At 42.2% G+C, this 24198-nt stretch overlaps 1 protein-coding gene across 6 annotated transcripts in view; it reads left to right on the top strand.

Moving 5' to 3' along the window:
• Positions 1-24198, top strand: part of fgd4a (FYVE, RhoGEF and PH domain containing 4a) — a 62241-nt gene that overhangs the window by 20153 nt on the left and 17890 nt on the right. For 4 of the 6 annotated variants that reach the window (XM_078257900.1, XM_078257901.1, XM_078257904.1 and 1 more), the window contains exons 2-3: positions 13532-13615; positions 22879-23031. In XM_078257900.1, the coding sequence (XP_078114026.1) occupies positions 13532-13615; positions 22879-23031 (237 nt within the window). Of the gene's footprint in view, positions 1-10237; positions 10432-13531; positions 13616-16377; positions 16476-22878; positions 23032-24198 lie in introns of those variants that run through there. The other 2 variants (XM_078257903.1, XM_078257905.1) reach the window with 2 other exon arrangements.

Below are 24198 nucleotides of genomic sequence, written 5' to 3'. Positions count from 1 at the left end.
ACATCTACTGCATCTATATATATATATATATATATATATATCTCTATCTATAAGACCCAATATGATTTTTACATATCTATAAGACCAATATGATTTTTACATACAATTAATTTTTGTATTTTTGCACCTCAGCTGGAGGCCTACGTGGTTCTTTATGGGTTGGTAACATTATCTGACTACTTGGACTTATGAAATCAGCTTAAAACCCCAAATATGAAGAAGAAAAACACGCAATGTCATCAAGCTAAAACAAAAATAACTACTTCCTGAAATGAAGACATTTCAAAGAAGAGCTGTACATTTTAGACTTGAACTTGCTTGAACTAGACTTGACTTATTGTAGACCTGACTCTAGACTAGTAAGAAAAAACATGCACGTGATAAGTTTTCAGCCGCTAAAGTCCTGATGAGACTGATAGGAATGTTGTTAGTATTGAAGGTATTAGGTCATAAACCAAAGTATTGGGCAAATTAAATTTTTGACCTGATGATGGCGATCTAAGATAAGTGAGGGGATCACAAAAGTTATTATTGTTCATCCAGAGGGGAGCATGAATGTCTGCCTTAAATTTGATGGAAATCCATAAGACATTTTACTCAAAATAAAAAGGGCCAAAAGTCAGGGGATTCCCAAATTCTTTTTATTGAGAATTCTGGTTTATTGAATAGTGAATTGAAAGTTTAGAATGGGACAAAGTGGTAGAGCAACCAACAGACTGACATTGCCATCCACAGAGCCATGCATGCTAAAAAATAAATAGGCTACATAGCCACATGTCTTGAATCTTTAATTATTAGGCCTATGGATTAGATGCAATTGTTTAAGCTTTATATAAATACAATTATTTACACAGCTTTGAAATACTTGGTCAGTTTTCAGTGACTTGCAATTGACCCATGAAGACTTAACTTGGACTTGAGACTTGACTTGAGGCTTGCTTTGATAAGACTTTGACTTGACGTGGACTTGTCTCGATTAAAGATGTGCGCTATTAGTCGACTAGTTGATTAAACGTTGCTATACCCTCGTCTGTCGGCACCAGAAATACTAGTCAGTTAAACTTATTATTAAGATTATTATTATTAGGAGACCATCCCCAGTGAAGCCTTGTCCTCTGACCGATCTTCGGCCCCTTTCTTCCACCCCATTGCATTCTCCCAGCCCCCGCCTGCCACCACCTCCTCTTTCTGAAATGGGTTCAGCAGTCAGTCTGGTTCTCTCCTATTCCACTGAATTGGCCAGCAGTACAATTAAACTAGCTTACTAGCTAGCTAGGCGGCTAGCATGTAAGCTACAGACTAAAGCTAGCGACTTAGCGGCCTACGAACAAACTAAGCAGGCTAACGCCAGCTAGCTCACTGACTCAAACTTGCACGCTAGATTCTAGTGGTATAAGCGATGCTTCTTAAACCACAGTCTACGTGGGAGTTTCATGAAATATTAACCATACAGCACCACATACTGGGTTTGTAAGACAATATTTGAATATTTGGTTCTTTTTGTAAATATTTCTCCATGTGACTCCTCTTAGTGTGTAACCACTGTTTGGTTGTCATGGGAAAAGAGTGGGTGGCCTTGATTTGCACTTCTGCCACTACCTCCAACCTACTCTGTGCTGCTTAATGTGATCCCGGGAAGAAAGGAGTTCAAAGCACATTACACAAGCCACTGAGAGTTAGGATGATGACAAATGATAACTGAGATTCTATAAACCTTTACTTCAGGATTCTACTTTATAACATCACACACACACATCAATTCTTCATCATCTCTCTCTTCCGATGCCTTGCCTTTCTTGTGTCACCCCTCCCCTCTCTTCCTGTTCTGTGTCACGCTCAGCACCTTTATCTGCCATATAGCCACCAGCAGCAGCAGGGACAGCAGATGAGTACGCCCATTGGCTTCTTCCCCTCTCACTGGCCCTCCTCTCGCCCAACACAATGGGACTGATTGTCCATGCGACACACACTCACACACAGAGGGGGCTTTACTCTGGGGCTGAGTGTCGCTCCCCCGCCATATGCCCATCTCCGCTGGAATGTGATTATCTTCACTCGCTATAGAGAGGAATGAGGAAAGGGTAGAAGAAGAAGGAAATCATCTGGTAAGGCAAGGCAAGAGGTTGAGATAAAGGGCGAGATAGTCTGTCACTGAGCGTCCAAGCGTGTGTGTGTGTGTTTGTGTGAGAGAGAGAGAGAGAGAGAAGGAAGGGAGGATGCAACCAATGCAGCGAGGCAGCAGTTTACCACGAGCCTGAACCTGCCGGTGCGAGGAGCGACAGAGCGCAGAGAGAGAGAGAGGGAGAGGGGAGGGAGAGGTCTTTTCACTTCAGTCTAGCAGTGTATTTTAATTCCTTCACTAGACTCCACCTCACTGCTCTCACCGGACACAACCTCCTCTCAGGTTAGTGCCTCTCTCATTTTAGACTGGTTTACCAATCAACACCGGAGTGCCGTATCCATCGAGTGCACAATGCAGCCGTGGGGCGTTGGGTTAACAGAGCTGATAGACAAAATGTGGGTGGTTCTTGACCACAGAGAAACTGAAACGCTGTTTGCTATTCTACACAGCCACACGTCGCCAGCTGAGGCTGATGGTTAACAAAGAGGGGAGCACACATCACGAAAGACAAACCCTGGATCTCACCACAGGATGTTCCTCTGACTGGTGCTGTAGTTAAGCGTGGCAGGTGGTGTGTGTGTGTGTGTGTGTGTGTGTGTGTGTGTGTGTGTGTGTGTGTGTGTGTGTGTGTGTGTGTGTGTGTGTGTGTGTGTGTGTGTGTGTGTGTGTGTGTGTGTGTGTAATAGAAAGCTGTGGGTACTCTAAGCAGTGGGAGCTGTATTGGCTGGAGGAGACTATTAATTTTCTTTAAGGCGTTGTTTACTGAGCCACTCAGCTGCAGGCTTTCTAATGACATGCACTACACATCTGCATCTCACACACACAGATCACAAACACACAGCACACATGCTTGTGCACGTAGACGCTACTGCTGCTGATTTCAGTTATCTCTATTTGCCATGATTGGAATAATCGGCCTCAGCTGTCCACAGTGAGCTGTGGGAAAATATGCAAGAGTGTGTGTGTGTGTGTGTGTGTGTGTGTGTGTGTGTGTGTGTGTGTGTGTGTGTGTGTGTGTGTGTGCATTGTGGCTTGCTGTTTCTGAACTGCAAACAAAACTATGATTTAAAGTCACCCTGTCATTACAGCTGTAACGCAATCGCTTGATGATAAATGTAATCTTAACTGCTTGTAGTTGCTGCACTCCATCTTGGCTCCTAACATCAACAAAGAAAAATGGCTTTGTAAATAGTATTTATAAAAAATAATAAATTTTTGCAATATTGAGCTTTTTATTATTGGCAAATAAATGAGAAAATATACCTCATGCTTTTTTTCTCTTGATACTCAATCTCCCCTCTCCATCTCCCCGCTGCATGCACTCACTGGAGCTCATTTGGCTTGCTATCTCTGCAGTTTAAACCATTAACTTTGTCTGCAGCAATACATTTTCTGTAGTGCTTCCTCCACTCTCTGTGCTTGGCTTCCCATACAAGCAGGCAATGGCAGGGCTTATACCAGATCCTGCTGTTTGTGCTGCAAAGGAGGCAACCATTCAACGGTCCTTTTACTAACAAGGCTCCTCGCTGAGCCTGTGTGGGATCCCACTGAGGGGGTTCCTCCAGGATCAAGCAAGTCCCTGCATAAAATCTCAAAAGCTCAGGTGGAAAAAAGGGAGGTTGGGAAGTTAGGAATGCTTCTGTGGCAGTAAGGGAGACACACTGTCATGAAGTGCTTGGATCTGGTGTTGCGTTGTCAAGATTGAAAGATCTGATTGCTCCCTAGACTTATCTATCCGTTTTCATCAGAAAAAAATTGTCAAGTGCCAATTTGTGAGCTTGTTGCAGTTCTACTCAGATGGTTAAATAAGCTGACTCTGGTGGGTGTTCTGGTTGGATTAGTGGGCAAAGGCATATTCAGATTTGTAGGTTTTGATGAACATGAACATGCCCTCTTCATCACCTTTCTCCTCACTTCCTTACGTTGTCGAATAAAGTGGAAATGTCTCTGCACGCAGTATCATTGCTCAGGGGGAAGGGAACCTATCATTAAGGCGGCAGAGGCCAGGTACGTGATTTGACCAAAAATGGAATTAAAAAGGAGACAGCATGTTGTTTCTAAAGAGAAGCTAAAAGTGGGAAGTGCTTAGAGCCTCATCACACTGAATACTAATGTACACACATGCACATGGATCCTCACTTACTTACATTATGGCTTGTTGTTGCATTTTTTGCAGGTATTTGTGTATGAGTGAGTCTGTTACATGATATGTGTCAGTGTAAGTCCCCCCCTTGTGCAGTCTCTGACTCTGCCATGCTCTGTCAGCAACTGCAGCTTACTCATTATGGGATCCATCCACCTCACCTTCCCTGCATCCCTTCTCTTCCCTTTAACTCATGGATTATTTTGTGTATTTATCTTCTTTCTCTTACTGTAATGCCAAAGTAAACATGCTGTGTTATTGCCCTGCAGAGGCATCACTGGTTCGGTTTGTGGCAGCCGTCATTGTCATTTTGTCCTCTCTGTGCACAGTGGTTTGTCTTTCTGCTGAGCCTCCCATGACACAGACCAGAAATGCTGATACAGTTTGACACTTAATTCCACCAGGACGTGTCAGATTAAGTGCTGTGTGCGCGTGTGTGTGTGTGTGTGTGTGTGTGTGTGTGTGTGTGTGTGTGTGTGTGTGTGAATGCAGACGTACAGAAAAGCAGGTGACTCAGTTTATGTGGGTTTAAATATGGAAAGTGCAGATCTGGCTTAAGGGAAGATTTTTGACAAGCATGTGGACAGAAATGAGGAAGAGAGGGTATGATTTAGTTAATGCATGAACAGTTAAAGAAGAAGTTTGTGTCATTTTAAATGTCAGTGTCAGTTTCTCTGTTTCTCTCTCTGCCTCATTAATGCCCCAAACTTGGCTGCAGGCTCGCCTGCAGGCTTGCTTTCAGGATTGCAGGGTTTTCTGTGCATTCCAGCTCTGCGCTGAGAATACGGCTCCAGTGCCTCCAGTCAGAGGGGCTCATTCATACCGAGGACAATGATCCTGTTTGAGGCACAAGTTTTTACCCACGCTGTTTGATTGGGATTATGTTCAACTTCTATTTACTTCATCCATAATGCATTGAGTCAAATCTGTTTAGCAATAATGAGTCTCTGTTGCTTACTGTTTCCTTAATGAACTGGAATCGATAGGAGATAAACAAAAAGACATTTAAGACTGATTGAAATTAAGAATTCATCAGTTCTATTTTGATTTAAATAACGGATGTGATAAAACAGTTGACTGTTAGCTAACCACCGGCGATGACATCAAACCATCATGCATGTGTGCAGAAGACAACAAGCTGACACACATGGCCCGTCCACACATGCTTTCCGCATCGTTTTTTTACGCTCATACTCTTAGGCGGTGCGCCTAAGCAGTATAATAGCAGGGAAACCCCTGTCTACAAATGTTAAGCTATGATTGGACAAATCCTGTGTTTAGCGAAAGGTCAATTAGGCAAAGTTCTGTAACAGTTTCAGTTTTTGCTGTAGTTTCAGGACAAACAGTGAAATACTCTTGGCATAATTACAGTATCACTGCAAATGATTCAGAGTCACTCAGTTAGAAATTAGCTTCTGAAATGTTGTCTGTCCACCACGACCTTTCACAAATGCCACGTGCTGTCACTCTTCCTGTGTACAAGGGCTCTGTTGTGGCTCCATGCGTCTTACTCGGTGCATTAGAATATTACCAAGCGCAGTTCTTTGTTTGCATCGTCAGACAGCATGAGTTGAAGCCAGCATCAAATGAGTAACAACAACGTACTCATCAGCATGCCATTGTGAGACTTTCTCAGGGGGTTATTTTGGGAGATGGAGCTATATTTGAAGTTCAGGAAGTCATTTACTTTTGCAGAGGGAATGGAAATTTAAATGGCTATTTCTGCAAACATTTAGCTTAAAAATGGGTGAATGCCCTGAATGGAAACGCAATTATAGGAAAAAAATACCCTTGGGGCATCACTTCACTGAATTAATAAAAATGTGATAGTGCAGCTGGTGTGCTTGAGTTTACTGTAGTGTATTGCTTTTTATAGACACATTCAGATGTATTTATTTATTACACAAACAGAATAATGGTCTTTTATGCTGGATATACGTCACTTGCACATATCTGCACTTGATCTGTGAGACATTTCAAACCCATTTGGTTCAGTCTTAGTATAAAAGGGCACGCCGTGAATAAGCACTGTTGTTCATTTGTGAACAGACTGGCCTGCTGGGGCCCAGTCAGACGTGGTGATTGGGTGGACAGGGTATTGATTGACACATTTTGGAAGCTCCTGCCCAGCAGCTGTGATCTGTTTTCCAATGTAGACAGACAGGTCACAGGGGGGGGGTTGGAGGAGGAGATGGAGGGACCAGAAGGAGAAAGAAGGTGATAGAGAAAGAGACTACAGGCTGGTAGAGAAAAGAAAAGAGGCATGGTGAAAGGGACGTAGGGAAGTAAGAGAGATAGAGGAGGAGAGAATGACTGCGGACTGTCGATGTTATCTAGTTCCAACATCGATCCCTTTCTCTGTGCCCAGTGATCACACTACACTGCTGTTTGGATCGGACTTATAGGACTCTCATCAATCTCTTCATCTCTCTTATTATCTCTAGTCTTTTGTACAAAATCACTCAAGGTTTCATACCTGTTTTATCATTTATGGAAATACATGTGTTTGTCATGTTTAAACATTCAGTTATGGTCATTCTTCATCTGGATGATGATTATCACTGCAGTGACAACCAAGAAACATCTATCTTTCTTTCCCTCACTTTCTGACTTTCTTTATGTGTTCTCTGAAGTAAGGACAGGAAGTGGTTCAGGTTCATAGCTCGCCCAGTCCCCCACTTGGCCTGCCCTCATTAGACATGGGCCACAGAGCATGTTCAGATCATGCTAAAAGCTTATCTTCACATGCTGGGCCGTGTAGGGAGCACGCTGAGATTCAGAGAGTAGATGGACAGTGTCTGCACATGATGTACACATTTTATGAGGCACGTGTTTAAGTTGGTGGAATGTGAGGACGGCTATATTGTAGCTGAAAAGAAAGACTTTCTGGAGGAATCTTAGTTGTATTTGCTAAGGAAGACAAAGGGTCCACTGCTCAAATTTACTTAGAACTAATTATATATGCAGCTGAAACAAAAGCTTACTATTAGATCAGTGGTTTTAGACTTGTGACTACTTACATTATTACAAGTTATGGCATTAATGTGGACATTCAAAGGATCTTTACAGTCCTGAAAGGTATAAGTTGAAGGTGCACTATGAGTTCCTGCATGGTTTCAGCGCGATTTCATTTTTGTCTCAAATCGTAGGCATCTCTCCTTGATCCGCTAGCTGCCTGCCCCCTGAACACACCGTGAAACAGCCCGGTCTCGGGAGACAACACAGGGGTTGTAAACGTCAAACACTAGAGGCACCGGCTGTCCACCAAAATACAACAAACCACTCTAGCCAATCACCGACAAGATGGTTGGGGGAGGGGGTTAGTGACAGTTGGTCAGTTAGTCATGACAATTTCGGAAACATGAGGGGAGGAGCGAGCTTGCTCTGTTTTGTTTGGAATTTACTTGGAACCTCAACAGAAGTTACCATGCAGGAACTCATAGTGCACCTTTAAAGCTGCACTAATCCCCATTTTCATATTAACAATGGTTCAAATAATTATGTGTAATGTGAAAGAGGTCACTCATATTGACAAATGTTACCCTCAGCTCTACAGAGCCTTTGAGAGCAGCTTAAGAACCATTTCTTTCTATCAGTTGGTGGAGTCCAGAAAAGAGCTAAAAAAAGTAAGTGAACATTGGACATGCTCGCAATGCTAATGTTGCTCTATGTTTGTTGGATGTGTAAATAGGCATCTCTCTCCATATCAGCTGTATAGTATGATAATGTGTCAATGTTGTGTTTACAGCCTGTTGTGCTGTGGGTCAGCCCTATGGTCCCCCAGCCCAATGTTACCACATTTATAAGAAAAAGATTTACACTGAAAATTAGGCCCTATGTTCCCACATTTTTAAGATTTTTCTTAAAATTAGGCCCTATGTTAGGGTTAGGGTTACATTCCATCTGTAGTCCACTGCTACTGGATAATAGGTTGGGTGTAATTGGCTACCAAATTGGGAGAAAGGGGGATAAAATCTGATACAAATTTATGAAAAAGGAAATGTGGGAACATGGGGCCTAATTTTGGAAATAAATCTTAGAAATGTGGGAACATAGGGCCTAATTTTCAGTGAAAACATTTTTTCTTAAAATGTGGGAACATAGGGCTGTGGGAACATAGGCACGCTCTTACTACTGCTTTAAAGTTTTATATTGCCAATGGATCACATGCCTATTCAAATGTAAAAGGGGTCTCTCTTAGTGATGAAGCCCCAGAGAATTAGCATCTGACTCTGCAGTTTCTGGCCACAGCAGCCAGCTGTTTTCAGCTATAAAGCTCTAAAACCCCACTGTACGCTACCTGCCTACCACCACACACAGACACAATTAGTGCAGACCAATGTTCGACAAATGTTGGACTTTATATCACCATAAATATACTGTAAAGACATTGGCCTATTCTCTGTACAACTAATCACAGAACTAAAATGTTAGATAGAGAGTAACATCATACAGTATGTCCTCTCCATGCGCTGGAGATGGGGGGTCTCATCTGGTTGCCTTGACCACATAAAGGCTGTACAAGGCCTTTTAATTTTCACTCTATTATGTGTGTGGCAGAAAACCATAACTCTTTGGTAATTTTCCATTATGGGGAGACAAGAGAGAAGGGAGACAGACGCATCTGGTCTCATTCAATGGCCAATCTCTTCTATGTCAAGCATGAAAACCTCAGACATGTGCTCACACACACACACACACACACACACACACACACACACACACAGACAGACAGACAGACAGATATGCACAGACATTATCACAATGGACCTCAGTATGATTAAAGGGGTGTGACTTGGCATATTAATGCATTCTCTCCTTTCCATTATTTATGAGTTACATTTGAATGGTAGTTATCCTGATCTAGGGTAGCCATGCAAATGAGGCTGATGTTACTTTGCATTCTGGTGTCCTTATGGTCTTTTAAAAAGAAATATTTAATATTATCTATTTATCATCATTATAGGATTATAATAGTGATTTTTTATTTCAGAATCTCATTCATTTTTGCTGCAGTATATCAGGGCTGAGATTTGGTTAAAATTGGGCTGGGGGGGGGGGGGGGGGGTGCAGTTAGATTTGTGGATAGGATGCACTGGCACAGGTGCAGGGAATATATAATGTGGTTTATCATAGTAGAAAATGTGTTTAATATTGGGTTGTCAGACTGTTTGGCAGGACTGCAGATAGTTAAATATTAACTGTTACAGCTGGTTAATTTTCATCTTTTGCACGTCCCTTGATCCACGTGTTCCTCTCCCCCCTCCTTCCTCCATCTTTCCTCACCAGTGATTTAAAGTGTTTCCACCCCCTCTTTTGGTGTCTCTCCTCTTCCCACTCCCTGCTCCCACCTTGGTAGGGTTGCACGATATTGACAAAATGTGATATTGCGATATCAATTATGAATATTGCGATATAGATATTAATTTTGATATTTTTGAACATATGTAAAATTACAAAAGTTATGGGAAAACGCATTAAAATAGATTCATAAATAAAACAAGTTTTCTTACAACACAAGGTTTATTTCAACTGACGGTCATATTGGACTAGTCCAACATGAATAAATAAATAAGGACCATGTCTACAGAACAGGACATGTTCTACTAGTTGTCACTCTGTTGAAATATGCACACACGTCACATGATACGCTCCATAGGGTGCGCTGACGTGCACTAACATGTGCAAGTGGCACGGTAACTGGCCAGTGAAATGACCGTTTCAAGCGGGCTCTAAATCGAACACAACATTGCACAACGTAATATCGCGATAACAATATTGAGTCGATATATCCTGCACCCCTACACCCTGGGGAGACTTTGTCCTTGAGTGCTGGCTAACCCTCAAAACATTATTATTGAAATGGTTGGTCTTGAAGGACGACTTCACCCTCCTCCCTTCCTCCTAGTCCCTCCCACACCTGGTGTCACCTGGTGACTCTGAACCGGTTTGTACAGTGACGAAGCAGGTAGAACTCTAGGGGTTTGATGGGTAAATATAGACATAAAGTAACCAGGCGACAGGACAACTTGTGTCTGGAGAGAGGACTGTAATGTACTCATAGATGTTGATAAAGCTGAGCTGAAGAGACATTCTGAAATGGATAAACATCGCGTGGTTAACAGGATGGGGAAAATGCAGCTGTTCTGGGAAGGAGTGGTCAAAGGTACCGTAGAGATGTTTCCTTTTGTTAAACAGTCAATCAGCTCAAAAATATCGAGACAGCACAGTTTGCTTTGGTTAAATGATTGAGCTGTCGGTGAACCACTGAGAAAAGAATTGGAGGAAACATTGGTTTTTACACAGAAACCCACACACACTGGTGACAACTCGATCTATCAGTGTAGGTGCAGTCCCCTGCCGATTTCAGCTTTAGGATGACAGAGATCTGTAGCACAGAAGAATAAAATGTATCAGGCTTTGGCTAATTGTTAGTCAGATCTATTAATTGTTGGACTGGATTTGTTGACTACTTTAAACATGTGTTTGAGTTTAATTCAGATAAGGTGTGTTTTTGTATGGTTATGTGTGGTTTTACTCCATGCACTTGGTGCATGGGAATACTTCCATTGTAGAGTAATCTTCTATTTCTGCTCTGACTGGCATCTGGTTCTACTAAATACAGGGCATCCATAATCTATAACATGTTAGATGGACCAAGTCCAAATCATTTTTCATTTTTTCTGATGTGAATTACAAAGTGGCTTGAAGTGGTGAAGAGTAGAGAGAACACGAGCTGTGACAGCGGGGAGACTAGGATGTCATTTTGTGTGTTGAGAGTCAGACTCGGGTCATTTTCTTTTTTTTTAGATTCTTTTTTGGGGCATTTTAGGCCTTTAATTCCACAGGACAGATGAAGACATGAAAGGGGAGAGAGAAGGGGAGTGACATGCAGCAAAGGGCGCATGTCGGAGTTGAACCCGCGTATAAACCTCTATATATGTGCGCCTGCTCTACCAACTGAGCTAACCCGGTCACACTCATTTGGTGTTTGACACTGCAGTCACTTGTCTGTTACTCTTCTTGTTGCTATAGAGAAGGTAGATGTAAACAGAGACAAGGCTGCTATTAACAGCTGAGAGATTGACATATATGATAATAGCTTTGTTTACAACACTTTGTGAGATACAGCATACACACACACGACGAACAGAAGTCAGCACTGTGCTTTTTCAGCTCCTATCATTACAGCTGTATATAAATAATACACAAACCACCTATTTATAGTGGCATCAGAATGGTGGCCCCCATTTTCTTATGTAACACTCAGGTTGTTTCAGGAGGAGCAATAGCTTTAATGCTGGGAGCTGATTGTGAATGTAACTGCTGAATTAGATTTTTATTTACCTTGACTGCCGTCATTGGAGGATTTGCTGCAGTTTTCCACCTGATTTGATGAGTGTTTAATTTATGATGCTAAGTAGAGGAAGCCTGAAGCCATATAGGAGGCAGCTTGTGTTTAGTAGAAATCTGACATGACAGAAGTGTGTCAATACCTAATAATAGTAATAGTAATAATAGTTTTGCATCACTACCAAAATTCTGCCTGACTGATAAACCAGTGTCCACTGTGCGTGTTGAAATGTGCATGTGAGTTCTTGCAGTTTCTCTTTTGTGCTGCGCTCAGAGTTTCAGAGTGTCAGAGAACTCAAGATTTTAGAACATGAAAAACAGGAAATAGACAGACAGGAAGAGGACGTTTAGGGTCAGGCCAGTAGCCGGACCACTAGACTCTCCCCATCATATATCATCACTGTAGTAGGTTTCCCCCACACCCACATCTCAAACCCATTGATACTGTATCCTTCATGGATGTTGTCGCTGCAGTTCTGCTAGAGTGTGTGGCTTTTTCTTTTTTGAGTGTGTGTAGGTGTGTGTTTTCAGTACTGACATGCAGTAACTTATCCCCCAATTCAGGAAACAATAGGCGTGTGATGGCTGAGAGTTGGGTGGAGGAGGTCCCAGTTGAGTTAGTGGGTTGTCTCTATAAAGAAGTGTCAGATATGTACGTAATGCTTTTGATAAGCTTCTTATAAACTGTGTGTTACAGTATATTATGAATAGGGAACTTATATAACAGATTGAGGTTCAATTTGTGTGTGTGTGTGTGTGTGTGTGTGTGTGTGTGTGTGTGTGTGTGTGTGTGTGTGTGTGTGTGTGTGCGTGTGCGTGCGTGCGTGCATGCATGCGTGCGTGCATGCATGCGTGCGTGCATGCATGCGTGCGTGTGAACAGCAGGCAGGCCTGTCATGAGGAGTCCAGATGGTAGGTGGAGAAAGCCCTCCTCTAATCCGTGAGCCAGGATAAAATACCCTCGTTCACAAGCATGCACGCACACACACACACACACACACACACAGTCATCTGTACCTCCTCTCGACTGTTTGCACGACCCCACGCTGAGTTTGTCCACTTTTCTTTTACGTGGCGTTATCTACACGCTATGTTGGTCTTTGTTCAGGACTGCTGTTTACAATGATGAGTGACGCATGGACAGTCTACTAAAAGATGACAGATTGTGTCTTAATAGACTCATAGTATATTGTTACAAATGCACACTTAAATGTACTAACAAAACAAAGAAAAGATTATGTACAGCCTATGAATTGATATGAAATGTTACCTTTTGTCCTAAAATCAAGCTAGAATAAATAAATAAAAGGAAAAATGGGGATAACAGGTTTCTCACAGTTGTAATTGGCTGGTGTCATTGTCATCAATGTGATGTCTTTGCCAGCACATATATGAGACAGAACGTGTGTGTGTGTGTGTGTGGGGGGGGGCTTACTAATACTCATGTGAGCCCATCATTGTTTTTATGACCGTTGCTATTTTCTCTTTAATCTTTTATGTGCATATTAAACGGCTGTGTTGAAAGGGTGTTGGCTCTCCCTACAGACTATGCCCTACATATCACAGACAGACTAATTAGGGTTTCTAGCTCCAAGGGGCGGTGTATTTCTTTTCATTCTCAAAACAAACACAAGTCTACTCCTGATCTCGATAAACGCAGCTACAAGAAGAGAACTATCTCCAGCTTTATGCATGTGTCCAGCATATTGTCTCAGCTATTGGAAAATTATGAAATGGTACGGCTCTTATTTCCTCCGTTCTTAATTTGATCTCCTCTCTCTGTACAACCGAGTCGGTGTTCCTCCTAAATAAAACATGGGGTTGCCGCTCTTGTCTCAGATGGGGGGGTCGAGTATTAAAATATCTGCTCATACTTCTTTTTATATAGTGAATGGTGTGTTTTGTTGTTGCAGAGAAGAAAGACAAAGCTGACTGCTTCCAGGCCAAGAACGCTGATGAGGAGGCCTGCGTGGCGGTGAAAATCGAACAGTCCACAGGTACGCAGCATCACCTTCACTCACTTTACAGTCACCTGCCTGCTATTTCAATCTCTTTTTTTTAATGCAGCTTTTCTTTAATGATTATGTCGCAGAAAGCATCTGTGGGTGTTCAGTTAATAGTTGTATAACTATTCAAGTCTTGTGTGAGTCAGTCATTTCCTTTGGTTTCCTGTCTGTCTGTATCTGTGCTTTTTTTCTTCTTTCTTTTTTACCTCTTCTTGATCGTTATCTCGTGATGTGTGGGGAGGTAGCACTGCCACAAGCCAAATTAAGATGCTAAGCTTTGTTAATTGTCAGTCGCCACCTCTGAGTCACAGCAGCAGGGCTGCACGTGTTTGCATTTGAAGTCAATATCACAGCAAGAGTTTTTTCATGCCTTTCAGTACTTTCTAAACTTGACCAAATCTTCTACTTCTTTCACTCATATTGGCTGCAATGATGTCAACTTTAGAAGAGGTTGATGTGCAGAAAGATGATGCTGTGAAGGCCGGTATGAACACTCAACACTGCAGCTCACAGCTATGCAGGGGTATGAAGATAGCTGCTGGTCTCTGCTCTATTTTTGTATCAAACGTGTGTGTGTGTGTGTGTGTGTGTGTGTGTGTGGCTCACAGGCTGCGTCTGTGTGATGAACTGATGCGTGCATCCAGCCCCCAGTGTCTTCCTCTTTTTCACTTTTTCTCATTTTCTCTCCTATTTCTCTCCTGTAAATCCCTCTATCCTTTCACCCCTCTTCCATCTGGCTTATCATCCATCTGTCTTCTCTGTGCTTGTCTACTGTCATCATGCCCTCACTCTTCTTTCCTTCCTTCCTTCCTTTCTGTCTGTTTCATCCTATTCTTCTTCAGCACTGTTAAAGCTTTTTCTCACCTCCTGCCTTTAGCTCATCCCTGCTAAATAATACCACTGTGTCCAGTTCTCTCTCCGATTCCCAGTCTCCCCACAACCCCCCAGCAGTTTTGACCGACTGGGGTTCTAATCTCACGCTGACCCTTGGATTAGAGCATGAGGCAGGGTTAATCTGAAGAAAGTCTGGGTAGTTGAACAGAAACAGCTAATCCCCCATGCCTAGTGGTAATGGTTATCTGTCACTCATGCAGACTGTGAGCCACACACACACACACACGCACGCACATGCACGCACACACACACACACACACACACACACACACACACACACACACACACACACACACACAGTCTGTGCCAACATAATGGACACAATGAACTCTTTGTTACCAATTCTAATCTCATTGAGTGATATAGGGCACCAGAAATGGTTAGAAACTGGGTTTTTGTGTGTGTGTGTGTGTGTGTGTGTGTGTGTGTGTGTGTGTGTGTGTGTGTGTGTGTGTGTTTGTGCGTGTGTGTTTGCGTGTGTGTGTCAGTTTATGCGTTGCTTGTGTGGACCAAGGGAAGCAGCAGTCAGTTAGTGTCACTTTGTCTCTGTACCTGGCTTGTGTCTCTGAAAGTATTTTTCCCACTTATACTGTGTCAGCAAAGAATTTAAATGTCAGGTGTGTGTACAGTAGCCTGTTTTTTTTCTCATCTCATGGCAGTAACTTTATTTCTTAAACTTAATGTAAATGAGAAACCAGGTTTCCTTGATTGAGGTGCAAGGACCAGTCTAACACTGTTCCTGCCATGCATGAATTTGTACATGTGGAGGAGGGGGAAATGTGAAAAGATTGAATATATGAATTCATTAAAATAGACAAGTCTTAAAAAGCCAATTCTCAAGCTAAACAGCTGGTTTATGTTTAAATGTAACCATCTTTCAGCAGAGAACCTAGACTTGTATTAATCCATCAGTCCAAATGCTTGACAAAAAGCATCAATTAATCAATTAATTTCATTTGTCACATGAAATCGTACAAAAAAAGGTATAATTCCAGTGAAATGTAATGTAACACCTCAGGATTCAGCATCAAATGTAAGAAAAAAAGTAAGTGCAGAAATCTGAACATCGGATTACTGACCAGAGATATGTAAATGTTATATTAAAGCCAGGTGCCTGTAAACACATTTCCTGAAAAGTCAGTGAAAGGAATTGTTTGAGTGCAGGTCTGTGCAGTCCCTGTTTGAGGTCCAGAGTTCACTGGCAGCATTTTTAAAGACACCAGTCAATCCTGTCCAGTGAGACCCTGCCAACAATAAGGTTGCAGGTTGGCTGCGTCAAGTATTTATTGGCACTGACTTATGGTTGCACCACTGAGATGTGAGCATGAGAGTGTAGATTTGGTCACCTCATTCAGGATGTTTCCACTCCAAGTAGATTCATCTTTAGTGCTTAAAACGTACATGTTTGCTTCATTCTTCTGAAATGTGCATGAGCTACTGCGCTGCTGCTAGTACAGGTAATGTAAAAGGAATTTAGTGAATTCAATACCTACTGGACAAACTGGTTACTGGAATGCCTATGATTCCTTTTTATCCTGCTCTGATGACACATACAACACGTCAGTGAACATGCAGGTGTTTGACAATGTGTGTGTGTGTGTGTGTGTGTGTGTGTGTGTGTGTGTGTGTGTGTGTGTGTGTGTGTGTGTGTGTGTGTGTGTGTGAATATACATACTTACATTTCACATATCTACATATGACAAGATGACAAGAACTATTTCTGTCATATCATCGTTAGTTTCACTGCTCATACTAACACTGGCTTCCTGTATTGTTTTTTTTACCATTAGATGTGTCAAAGTTGATATATAACACTGTGCATTACAGCAATTACTCAGACAAGCAAGCAGCTCTGAGCTTGACTGTCACAGACACCAGGGAGCAGCTTTGCTCACAGGATAAATACAGAACATGGAGAATCTAAAGTTGCAGTTCCTTGTACCGACTTCTACAAAAGGTACATCTCATTTACGATAATAAGAAGCCTGTTCGTGGCATCTTGGTTTCATTTTCATCCATGTTGATCTAGATTCGAACTTGTGTGTTATTATTGGATTGTACCAGACGCACTTTTCACTTGTTTGTGTCGACTCGCTCAGTTTGTCGACTGGTTGTCTTGTTTTTATGTCTTTATTCAATATTTGCACAGGAAATGTGCCTGAGGAGGAGAAGTTGATGGGATGGCAGTTTAAAATAATAGATTAGAGGCTTCATTTAGATTTTAGCAGGCAGATGAGAGAACTATAGTGTGTGGCGCTCCAGGCTGCTTTACTGTGGTGCTTGTTAATCATTGATCAGACTAATCAGACAGAACGAGAAGTGTAGTTGCTGTTACACAAGCAGGCCTCGACCAGTGGTCCTGTTCCACACCAAGAGGCTTTATTTGTCTGCTGCTTTCATGATCAGATTCAAACGAAATGATCAACAAGTGAGAGGAATGCTGCGTGCCTGCAAGAGCCGTGCATGTACCACTTCAATAAATTTGCCATGAATCCAAATTTCATGTCGCTGGACTTGCGTTTGTAGATTTGTAGTTCTTAAAGTGTAAATGTGCAGATCCTGTCCTTTCAGAGGAGTGTGTTGTGAACCTCGGGGTATGTGTGTGTGTGTGTGTGTGTGTGTGTGTGTGTGTGTGTGTGTGTGTGTGTCTGTCACACTGTGTGGCTCTGTGCTTAAAGCCACCATAGGGGGTGTGTGAGCAAGAGTGAAGGAGGAGTCTTGTGCTGCTCTGTCAGTCTTCTCCCTGGGAAGATTGCATGGAACCTAAACTTTTAGAGCTCTTCTGGGACTCACACACTCTTTCACACACACACACACACACACACACACACACACACACACACAGAGCGTGGTCCCTCACTGAGGATACACTCTACAGTTGTTTTCCCGTCTGTATCAAATCTGAGGTGAGTTCAAATACATTTTTAATTTAAGAGAATATTTAATTTCTACTTTCTCTGTTTAATTCCTCTTGGATTGTCTCTCCAGATTGTCGGCTTACTTCATTTCTTGTTAGATCTTTGATCTTAGATAAAATCACACTTTAGTAATGGCTAGAACAAGCTTGCATGCTCTCATGTTCACCTGCTCTTTATTATCTGCAGATGTACGACAGTGTGGCAATGTTTACACTCTAACACTGGCTGAGCCAGCCTACATATGTAAACAGGCACAGACCGATCACTTGTACTTCAACCATAATGTAACAGTTGCAAGCTGATTTTTGGCCAACTGAAGACTGTGTATGTGAAGGAGTTTTGATAAAATATTCTTCATGCATCTTCTTCTCGCATGTTTTCTGACGTTGCTGTAGCTGTGTAGAAGCCACCCAGTCGATCTTTAATATGCTGACCCATTTATTAAGAAGAAGCAGAATTTGTAAAAAGTCCTCTCAGACATTCCTTTTGATATGAATCTTTCTGCCTGTGGGGTCACAGGGTGGGGACACACTGCACCACAGAAACAGGTTCTTCCTTTAGTTTTTACACTGAAATACAGTAAATCAGCACATTTTGAAAGAGGGGGTTTTGGGTGGGGCGACACGTTAAAGACAGGTCGGGCAGCTGTACTGTCAGGTGACAATGCTTCTGGGAAGGTGGTGCAGTTTCTGTTCTGAAAGAACAACAGGGTACAGTATGTCAGACTTTGCTGCATGCATCGGTCTTATGGTCGCTTCACCACTTTGTTCTAGACTGAAATATCTCAACAACTGTAAAACAGATTGTCGTACAGTTTTCTATAGACCATGATTGTTGACAATTGTGCAAAATGTCATGGCAATTCATCCAATAGTTATTTAGCTTCATACCAAAGTGTTTGACCAACAGACCTTGCCATTATTGGAGTCAAACTATTTTGGGCACTTGTTGGGATGAGTCACTATTCTTGGACACTGTTTGTTTTTTAGTTGCAGAGAAAGATATTTCTGTCGGAGTGTTACATTCCTTCAGCCTCCTTTGCTGGCTAGCAGTAAACCTATTCCTCTAATGCTGTGATGTGGCAGAGCTGGAGGGCTGTGGATGGGGGGGGGGGTTGGGGGGGGGATGTCTTTAATGCTGTAGTACACACACACACACACACACACACACACACACACACAAAACACAACACACTCAGTTCAGGTAAACCTCAGGAAGTAGATTCTCTTTGAAAAAGGAGTCGGATCTGCTCTGATGATTTTGGAGAGCTCTGTCTTACTGATAGACTCCCACAGTAAGGGAAGATGCTGTTCATGTTTTTAGGTAGTGTAAAGGATGTCTGTGCAATCAAAAGAACGCTGGGTGCTTTGCAAAGCAGCATTTTGCACAAGCCGTTCTTCCTCATCTGCACTGCTGCGGACACCTGACCTTTACGAGTGCATTTCTCATGTCCCGCACTCGCTGTGCGGTTCTGGATTTATTGAGATAGAAGCGGACGCCTTCAGGCTCAGTCCACTCAGTAGTGAAATAAATGTTGCATCTTTAGAAGGTAGCTAGTTGCCATGGTAGCAAGTCTCACCATCCTTTTAACAAGGACAGAGGCAGAGGTCGAGTCTCAGTTTGACTTGTCTCATCCTCACTTCCTAGTCTGCGGCAGCGCTTCAACGGTATTTCGGTTTCTATGCAAAGCAGATTACCTATGTAGAGACAGAGAGCAGTTGTCATACCATCAGTTAGGATATAAAGACATCAAGTGTTATATCACATATAGTACCTCTTGGGCATTATACAACTCCCCTAGCTGAGTCCTTGTCCAGCAGAAGCTGCTCTTTTGTTTCTACCATCCACTTAAACAAGTCTCAGACAACTCTGAGACTTGAAGGGCTCCTTCCCGTCACACAGATGGAGGATTAGAATCAAAGTGTTTCTGCAGGGTGGTGGCTGGCTGCTACTAATTTACTGTGCATGGCGGTTGGTCACTTGTGCCAAGCCAGCTTTAATGAGCCGATGCTAGAATGAGTGTGTTACCAGGAGCAGCAGTTCCTGCCAAGCACTCGGCTTCTGAGAAAGGGAACTAGAGTTGTTCCTGTTTGTAATGTAACAGAAATGCTGCGTTTGATTGCCGTAATGGTTCACATTAGAGTTTAGACAGTCGGTCTGATCCAAACTCTAAATCAAGAGCAATTGACAGAATAATTGGTATGTGGCTCTAAGCTCCAATGCATTTCCAGACGTATCTACTTGTATCTCTACTTACAGCTCTCTTTTCATATCTTGAACAGTAACAAAGAAGATTCTGGCACAACTTGATCGGGTTTATTTATTTATTTATGTTTATTTGTTTATGGACAAGTATGTAGCATAGTCCTATGCCACACACCACATCATTTAGCCTAAGCTAATTTGCAATGCACATCCCTAGATATCCCTTTTTTTAAGATTATTTTTTGGGCATTTTTGTTATTTATTTATTCGACATGACAGCTGATAATATGAAAGGGGTGGGGGGGGGGATGACATGCAGCAAAGGTCCGCAGGTCGGAGTCAAACCCAGGTCCGCTGCATCAAGGAGTAAACCTCTATATATGGGCGCCCGCTCTACCAACTGAGCTATCCGGGTACCCTGGATCCTTTTTATATTATAACTATAACTCAACACTTACATAAAAGTAAAAGCCATTCAAGTAAAAGGCTCCAGTTGAGGGATTGGTGTGTGACACAGTTAATTATAACCCTACGAGAGTGGACCCCCTGCAATCTTCCAGGAGAAATGCTATATGTGGAGCACAATCTGCAGGCGGAGGCTTCGTTTTTAGCCATATGTATATAATATGGTGCATAACTTGTTGCTGGATGTTTTCTTGTGATCTCTTAATGTGGCCACGAGGGGAAGCCAGGCACATAATCAAGAGAAATTCCTGAGGCCGCCTTCATAATTGATTGGTAATTTTGGGACCGTGTTTAGAAAGTCTGCTCACCCAAACACAGCGTGGGACTGTTTCCAGTCAGACAGTTTGCTCGAGCTGTTGTCTTTAATTACGGCCAGGCTGTAAAAATAGAAACTGTGAATATGTGATTCTGTGGAGGATTTTTTTTTATCTTTCTGTTTCAGGATTGGTAAAATAAAGATCACTGTAGGGGAAATAAATAAGGGGCCCCAAGCACAATTTTTGGCACATAGTAGCAAAATGTCAGTAAACAAACTGCATCTGGAAGGGTACAGTACATATATAGTACATATGTTTTTCAATAAGTTGTTCATATAGGGGTGTAACAAACTACAAAAATGAATCTAATGCTTATTTTTCACCATTAACGGCTGATCATTTGGCCTATAAAATGTAAAAATTACACTTTCCTAAAGCCTAAGCTGACATCTTTGAGTATTCATCCGACAGTCCAAAACCTACAACCTATCAATGTACTATGATATAAGACGAAGAAAAGCAAGTGAGGGGCTGGATATTGGTCATGTTTGGCATTTCTATTAGCCCTGCTAGCAACCCCACAGAGCTGCTAGCTCTAATTTTTTATCAGTCGACTAGTCAATGAATCATTTCAGATCATATAATCTCGATGTATTTGTCAAACAGGTTGGAAGATAATTGTCTGAAAAAGAGTTATTTTATTTATTCTTCTAAAAGTGCAGATGCTTTTAGTTTGATCTATTTCTGGACATGAAACTGAGTCTTTTAAGGAATTAAGACCTCTTTATCAATGATTTATATTACAGGGATGGTAAAGGACTCCCTCCATATCAGCATCACTGAGTGCCAAACAGAGGAGGACTAGACTTTTCTGTATGTGTACTGTAGACCTTGAATACAGAACAGATACAAATTAAAGTAGTCGGAAGTTTTGTTTTTTTGCAAAAGTGAAAGTCTGTATCCTTGATGCTTCACTCTACAGCTATTCCACTACCCACACTGTTTGTGTATAAGTTAACCAAGCGCAAAGCTACATTGATTTCTCCATCCAACCCATACATCAGTGCCACTTGTTAAATCGCACACACCTATTTAAGTGACCACCTTAAATTGAAACTAATACACTTTAAAGTAATTAGAGCTCCAGTGGTACCATATATGGACATTTGCCACGCGTTTCACATGTATGTTCGTGTGTGTGTGTGTGTGTGCTGTGCGGTCAGAGAGAGGTTTATTTAGGCTACTGTAAACACTACCAGTGTGTGTCTGTCACTCCATTAAATCAGTCTGCCGGCTCTGTCTAAACACTGATGCTGTACCATCGGTGGCCAGCTGCTTGGGTAAAAGCCTTACCGGAGCTGATCATCAACTGGATCATTAGCTGGATTATCTACTGAGCTGTCTGACACTCTTTAATATTTAGCCTGCAGCTGTTTATCATAAACACATTTGCAGGAATTCATACATTGAAATCTACTGTATATATACAGCCCTGTGTATGAATACCCTGTGATTGTCAGCAGGGATGAGATATGGGAGGTATAATCTCTCCGTGTACGGGACACACTTAAGTTTGTTTTTGTAAAACCACAGTGATCTCCTCAGGCCTTTGTTGAGCTGTTGTGAATTTGAATAAAGCAAAACAACGCTGTGAGAGTGTTCGTTAATATTTCACATCCTACAAAATAAAATTCTAAATTGTAGCACAGAATCGATCAGGAGACCTCAGCTCTCTGGGCCTCTGTCGATTTAGCACATTTAACCATTTGAACGCTCGATGGCGTTTTAAGCCCCCAACGTCGACTTCAAGGCAGCGCTGCGACCGTCGACTTCAAGGCACCTAACCCTAACCTTAACCATTGCCTAATCCTAGTGCCTTCCAGGTAGCGCCGCCTGGAAGACGACATTGGGGGCTTAAAACACCAAACACCCACTTGAACTCCAGTGTTTACAACACTTCCTTTCCAACCAAAATCCCACTTATCCATGTGGTATCCCACTTTTCCATGTGGTTGCACCATTGCATCAATTGGGTAAATATCAATAATGTCATAAATTGGCAAAATGCTGATCTGCCAGCAAGAAGAAAATTTTTTGGAATAAAGAAAAAATACAGCTGTGCTTCACTCTGAGAGACTATATACCAGTATTGGTGCCTGTCCTTCTAACAATGCACTGTTGTGATATGTAGGTATAGCAGTGCTGTCACTTAGAGTTTGTAACAATGGAGCTGCCAAAGTATTTTACAGACCTTTATTTTGTCATTCCCCGCCTCTCTCCCCTCATTTCCCGTCCCCTCGATACTGTCCTCTGTCTAAAGGGAAGGTGAAAATGTTGTTGACATTCACATGAAGCGTTACATTCTACTTTTGAAGAGTCTGTCATAATCTGCATCATCACTCTCTTTTCATTGGCTGTGGACATTAGAAGGTTGAGATGTTGTCGTAATGGTCCTGCTCTCTCTCTCTCTCTCTCTCTCTCTCTCTCTCTCTCTCTCTCTCTCTCTGTACTTCAGCTCTAGACAGTAGCCCGGCGTATAACCACAGCAACCCACCCAGCGTGCAGGCGTGTCTGAGTCGGGTGTGCAGCAGGACGACTGACAAGAGCAGGAGAGGGGTCAATGGAAAAAGCTCTGGCTTCAGGCCTGGGCTGCCGTCTAAACCACAAGGTACACAACAACACTGCAGAGTGGGAGGGTCAGTTGACACATTTGTATCAGTCTATGATTTCTGGGTGAAATCAGTGAGAAAATATTGACATGCACACACTGATTGTTCCGTCTCCTGTGACCTTCCTCCGCCCTCGATTTTGTCCATTGGTATAGCCGTGCCTGAGGACTTCCAGGACTATATCTTTTTTTATCACCATCGCGATATCAACTACCACAATATACACATCGCAAATGACACTCAGTTTTTTTTGTGTGTTTGTTAAAAGAAAATATCAGTAGAAAACTGCACCTTAAAGGTCCAATGTGTAGGAATTTGTCCCATCTAGCGTTGAGATCATATATCGCAATCAACTCTCTCACGCCACGCAGTTCAAAGTACGTATTACAGCTACGGTAGCCTTCACGCTTCAAAAAGCTTGCTCTTGCTCTTTTCAATATCCTTTTTCTTTTTCAAGAAGACTTGAAATTTGGATTTTGAATACGTGTTGGTCCTCCATGTTTCCTTCTTCAAACTTGCCGGGGCCAGGAAGCGACGATACCCATTAGCAGCATTAGCAGCGCCTTTGAGTTTATCATGTGACAGTGAAAACACGAAAGGCGGAGCAGTATGTCCTATATGTCCCTTACTGGCTAACGTATTTCAAGGTGGCGCATGAATATGGAGCGTCTACCCCAAGGGGGTAAGCGTCTGTCAACAACCCGTAGATCCTATGGTGCCATTTTGATGCTAACAAGCACTCACCCGCCATTAGCATTACATTGACTGCCATTAATTTTTACATCTGAAGCGTTTAAAGACTCTATTTGTCCATTGTTTATTTCTAAAGAAACACGACAATGTATAAAAGGCTCCATTACCTTGTACCTCACGTTATGGCTCCGTAGCAGACGTTTTTGTAAAAATAGGCTAACGATTGTATCATAACCACGAGACTTACTGTCGCACAGTAGAGGAATTACCATATAGTACAGGAGAAGCTCGCAGGCAGTTTGGACTTACATTAGCTGTTTAAGTTTAATTACTAATGTTAACTAGCATTTTAGTTAGCAATAATTAGCCTGTGTCCATGTTATCTCCTTACATATACCTACGCTCTCCGTCTCTGCTAGATTGGGAATGATTGAGATTTCTCTTGGCACAGCTACCAGAAGACTTACAACTTT

The sequence above is a fragment of the Sander vitreus genome, chromosome 8 (assembly GCF_031162955.1).
Source record: "Sander vitreus isolate 19-12246 chromosome 8, sanVit1, whole genome shotgun sequence".
Classification (NCBI taxonomy): Eukaryota; Metazoa; Chordata; class Actinopteri; order Perciformes; family Percidae; genus Sander; species Sander vitreus.
The sequence above is the reverse complement of the archived record's forward strand: the minus strand, read 5'-3'. Positions and strand labels throughout refer to the sequence as shown.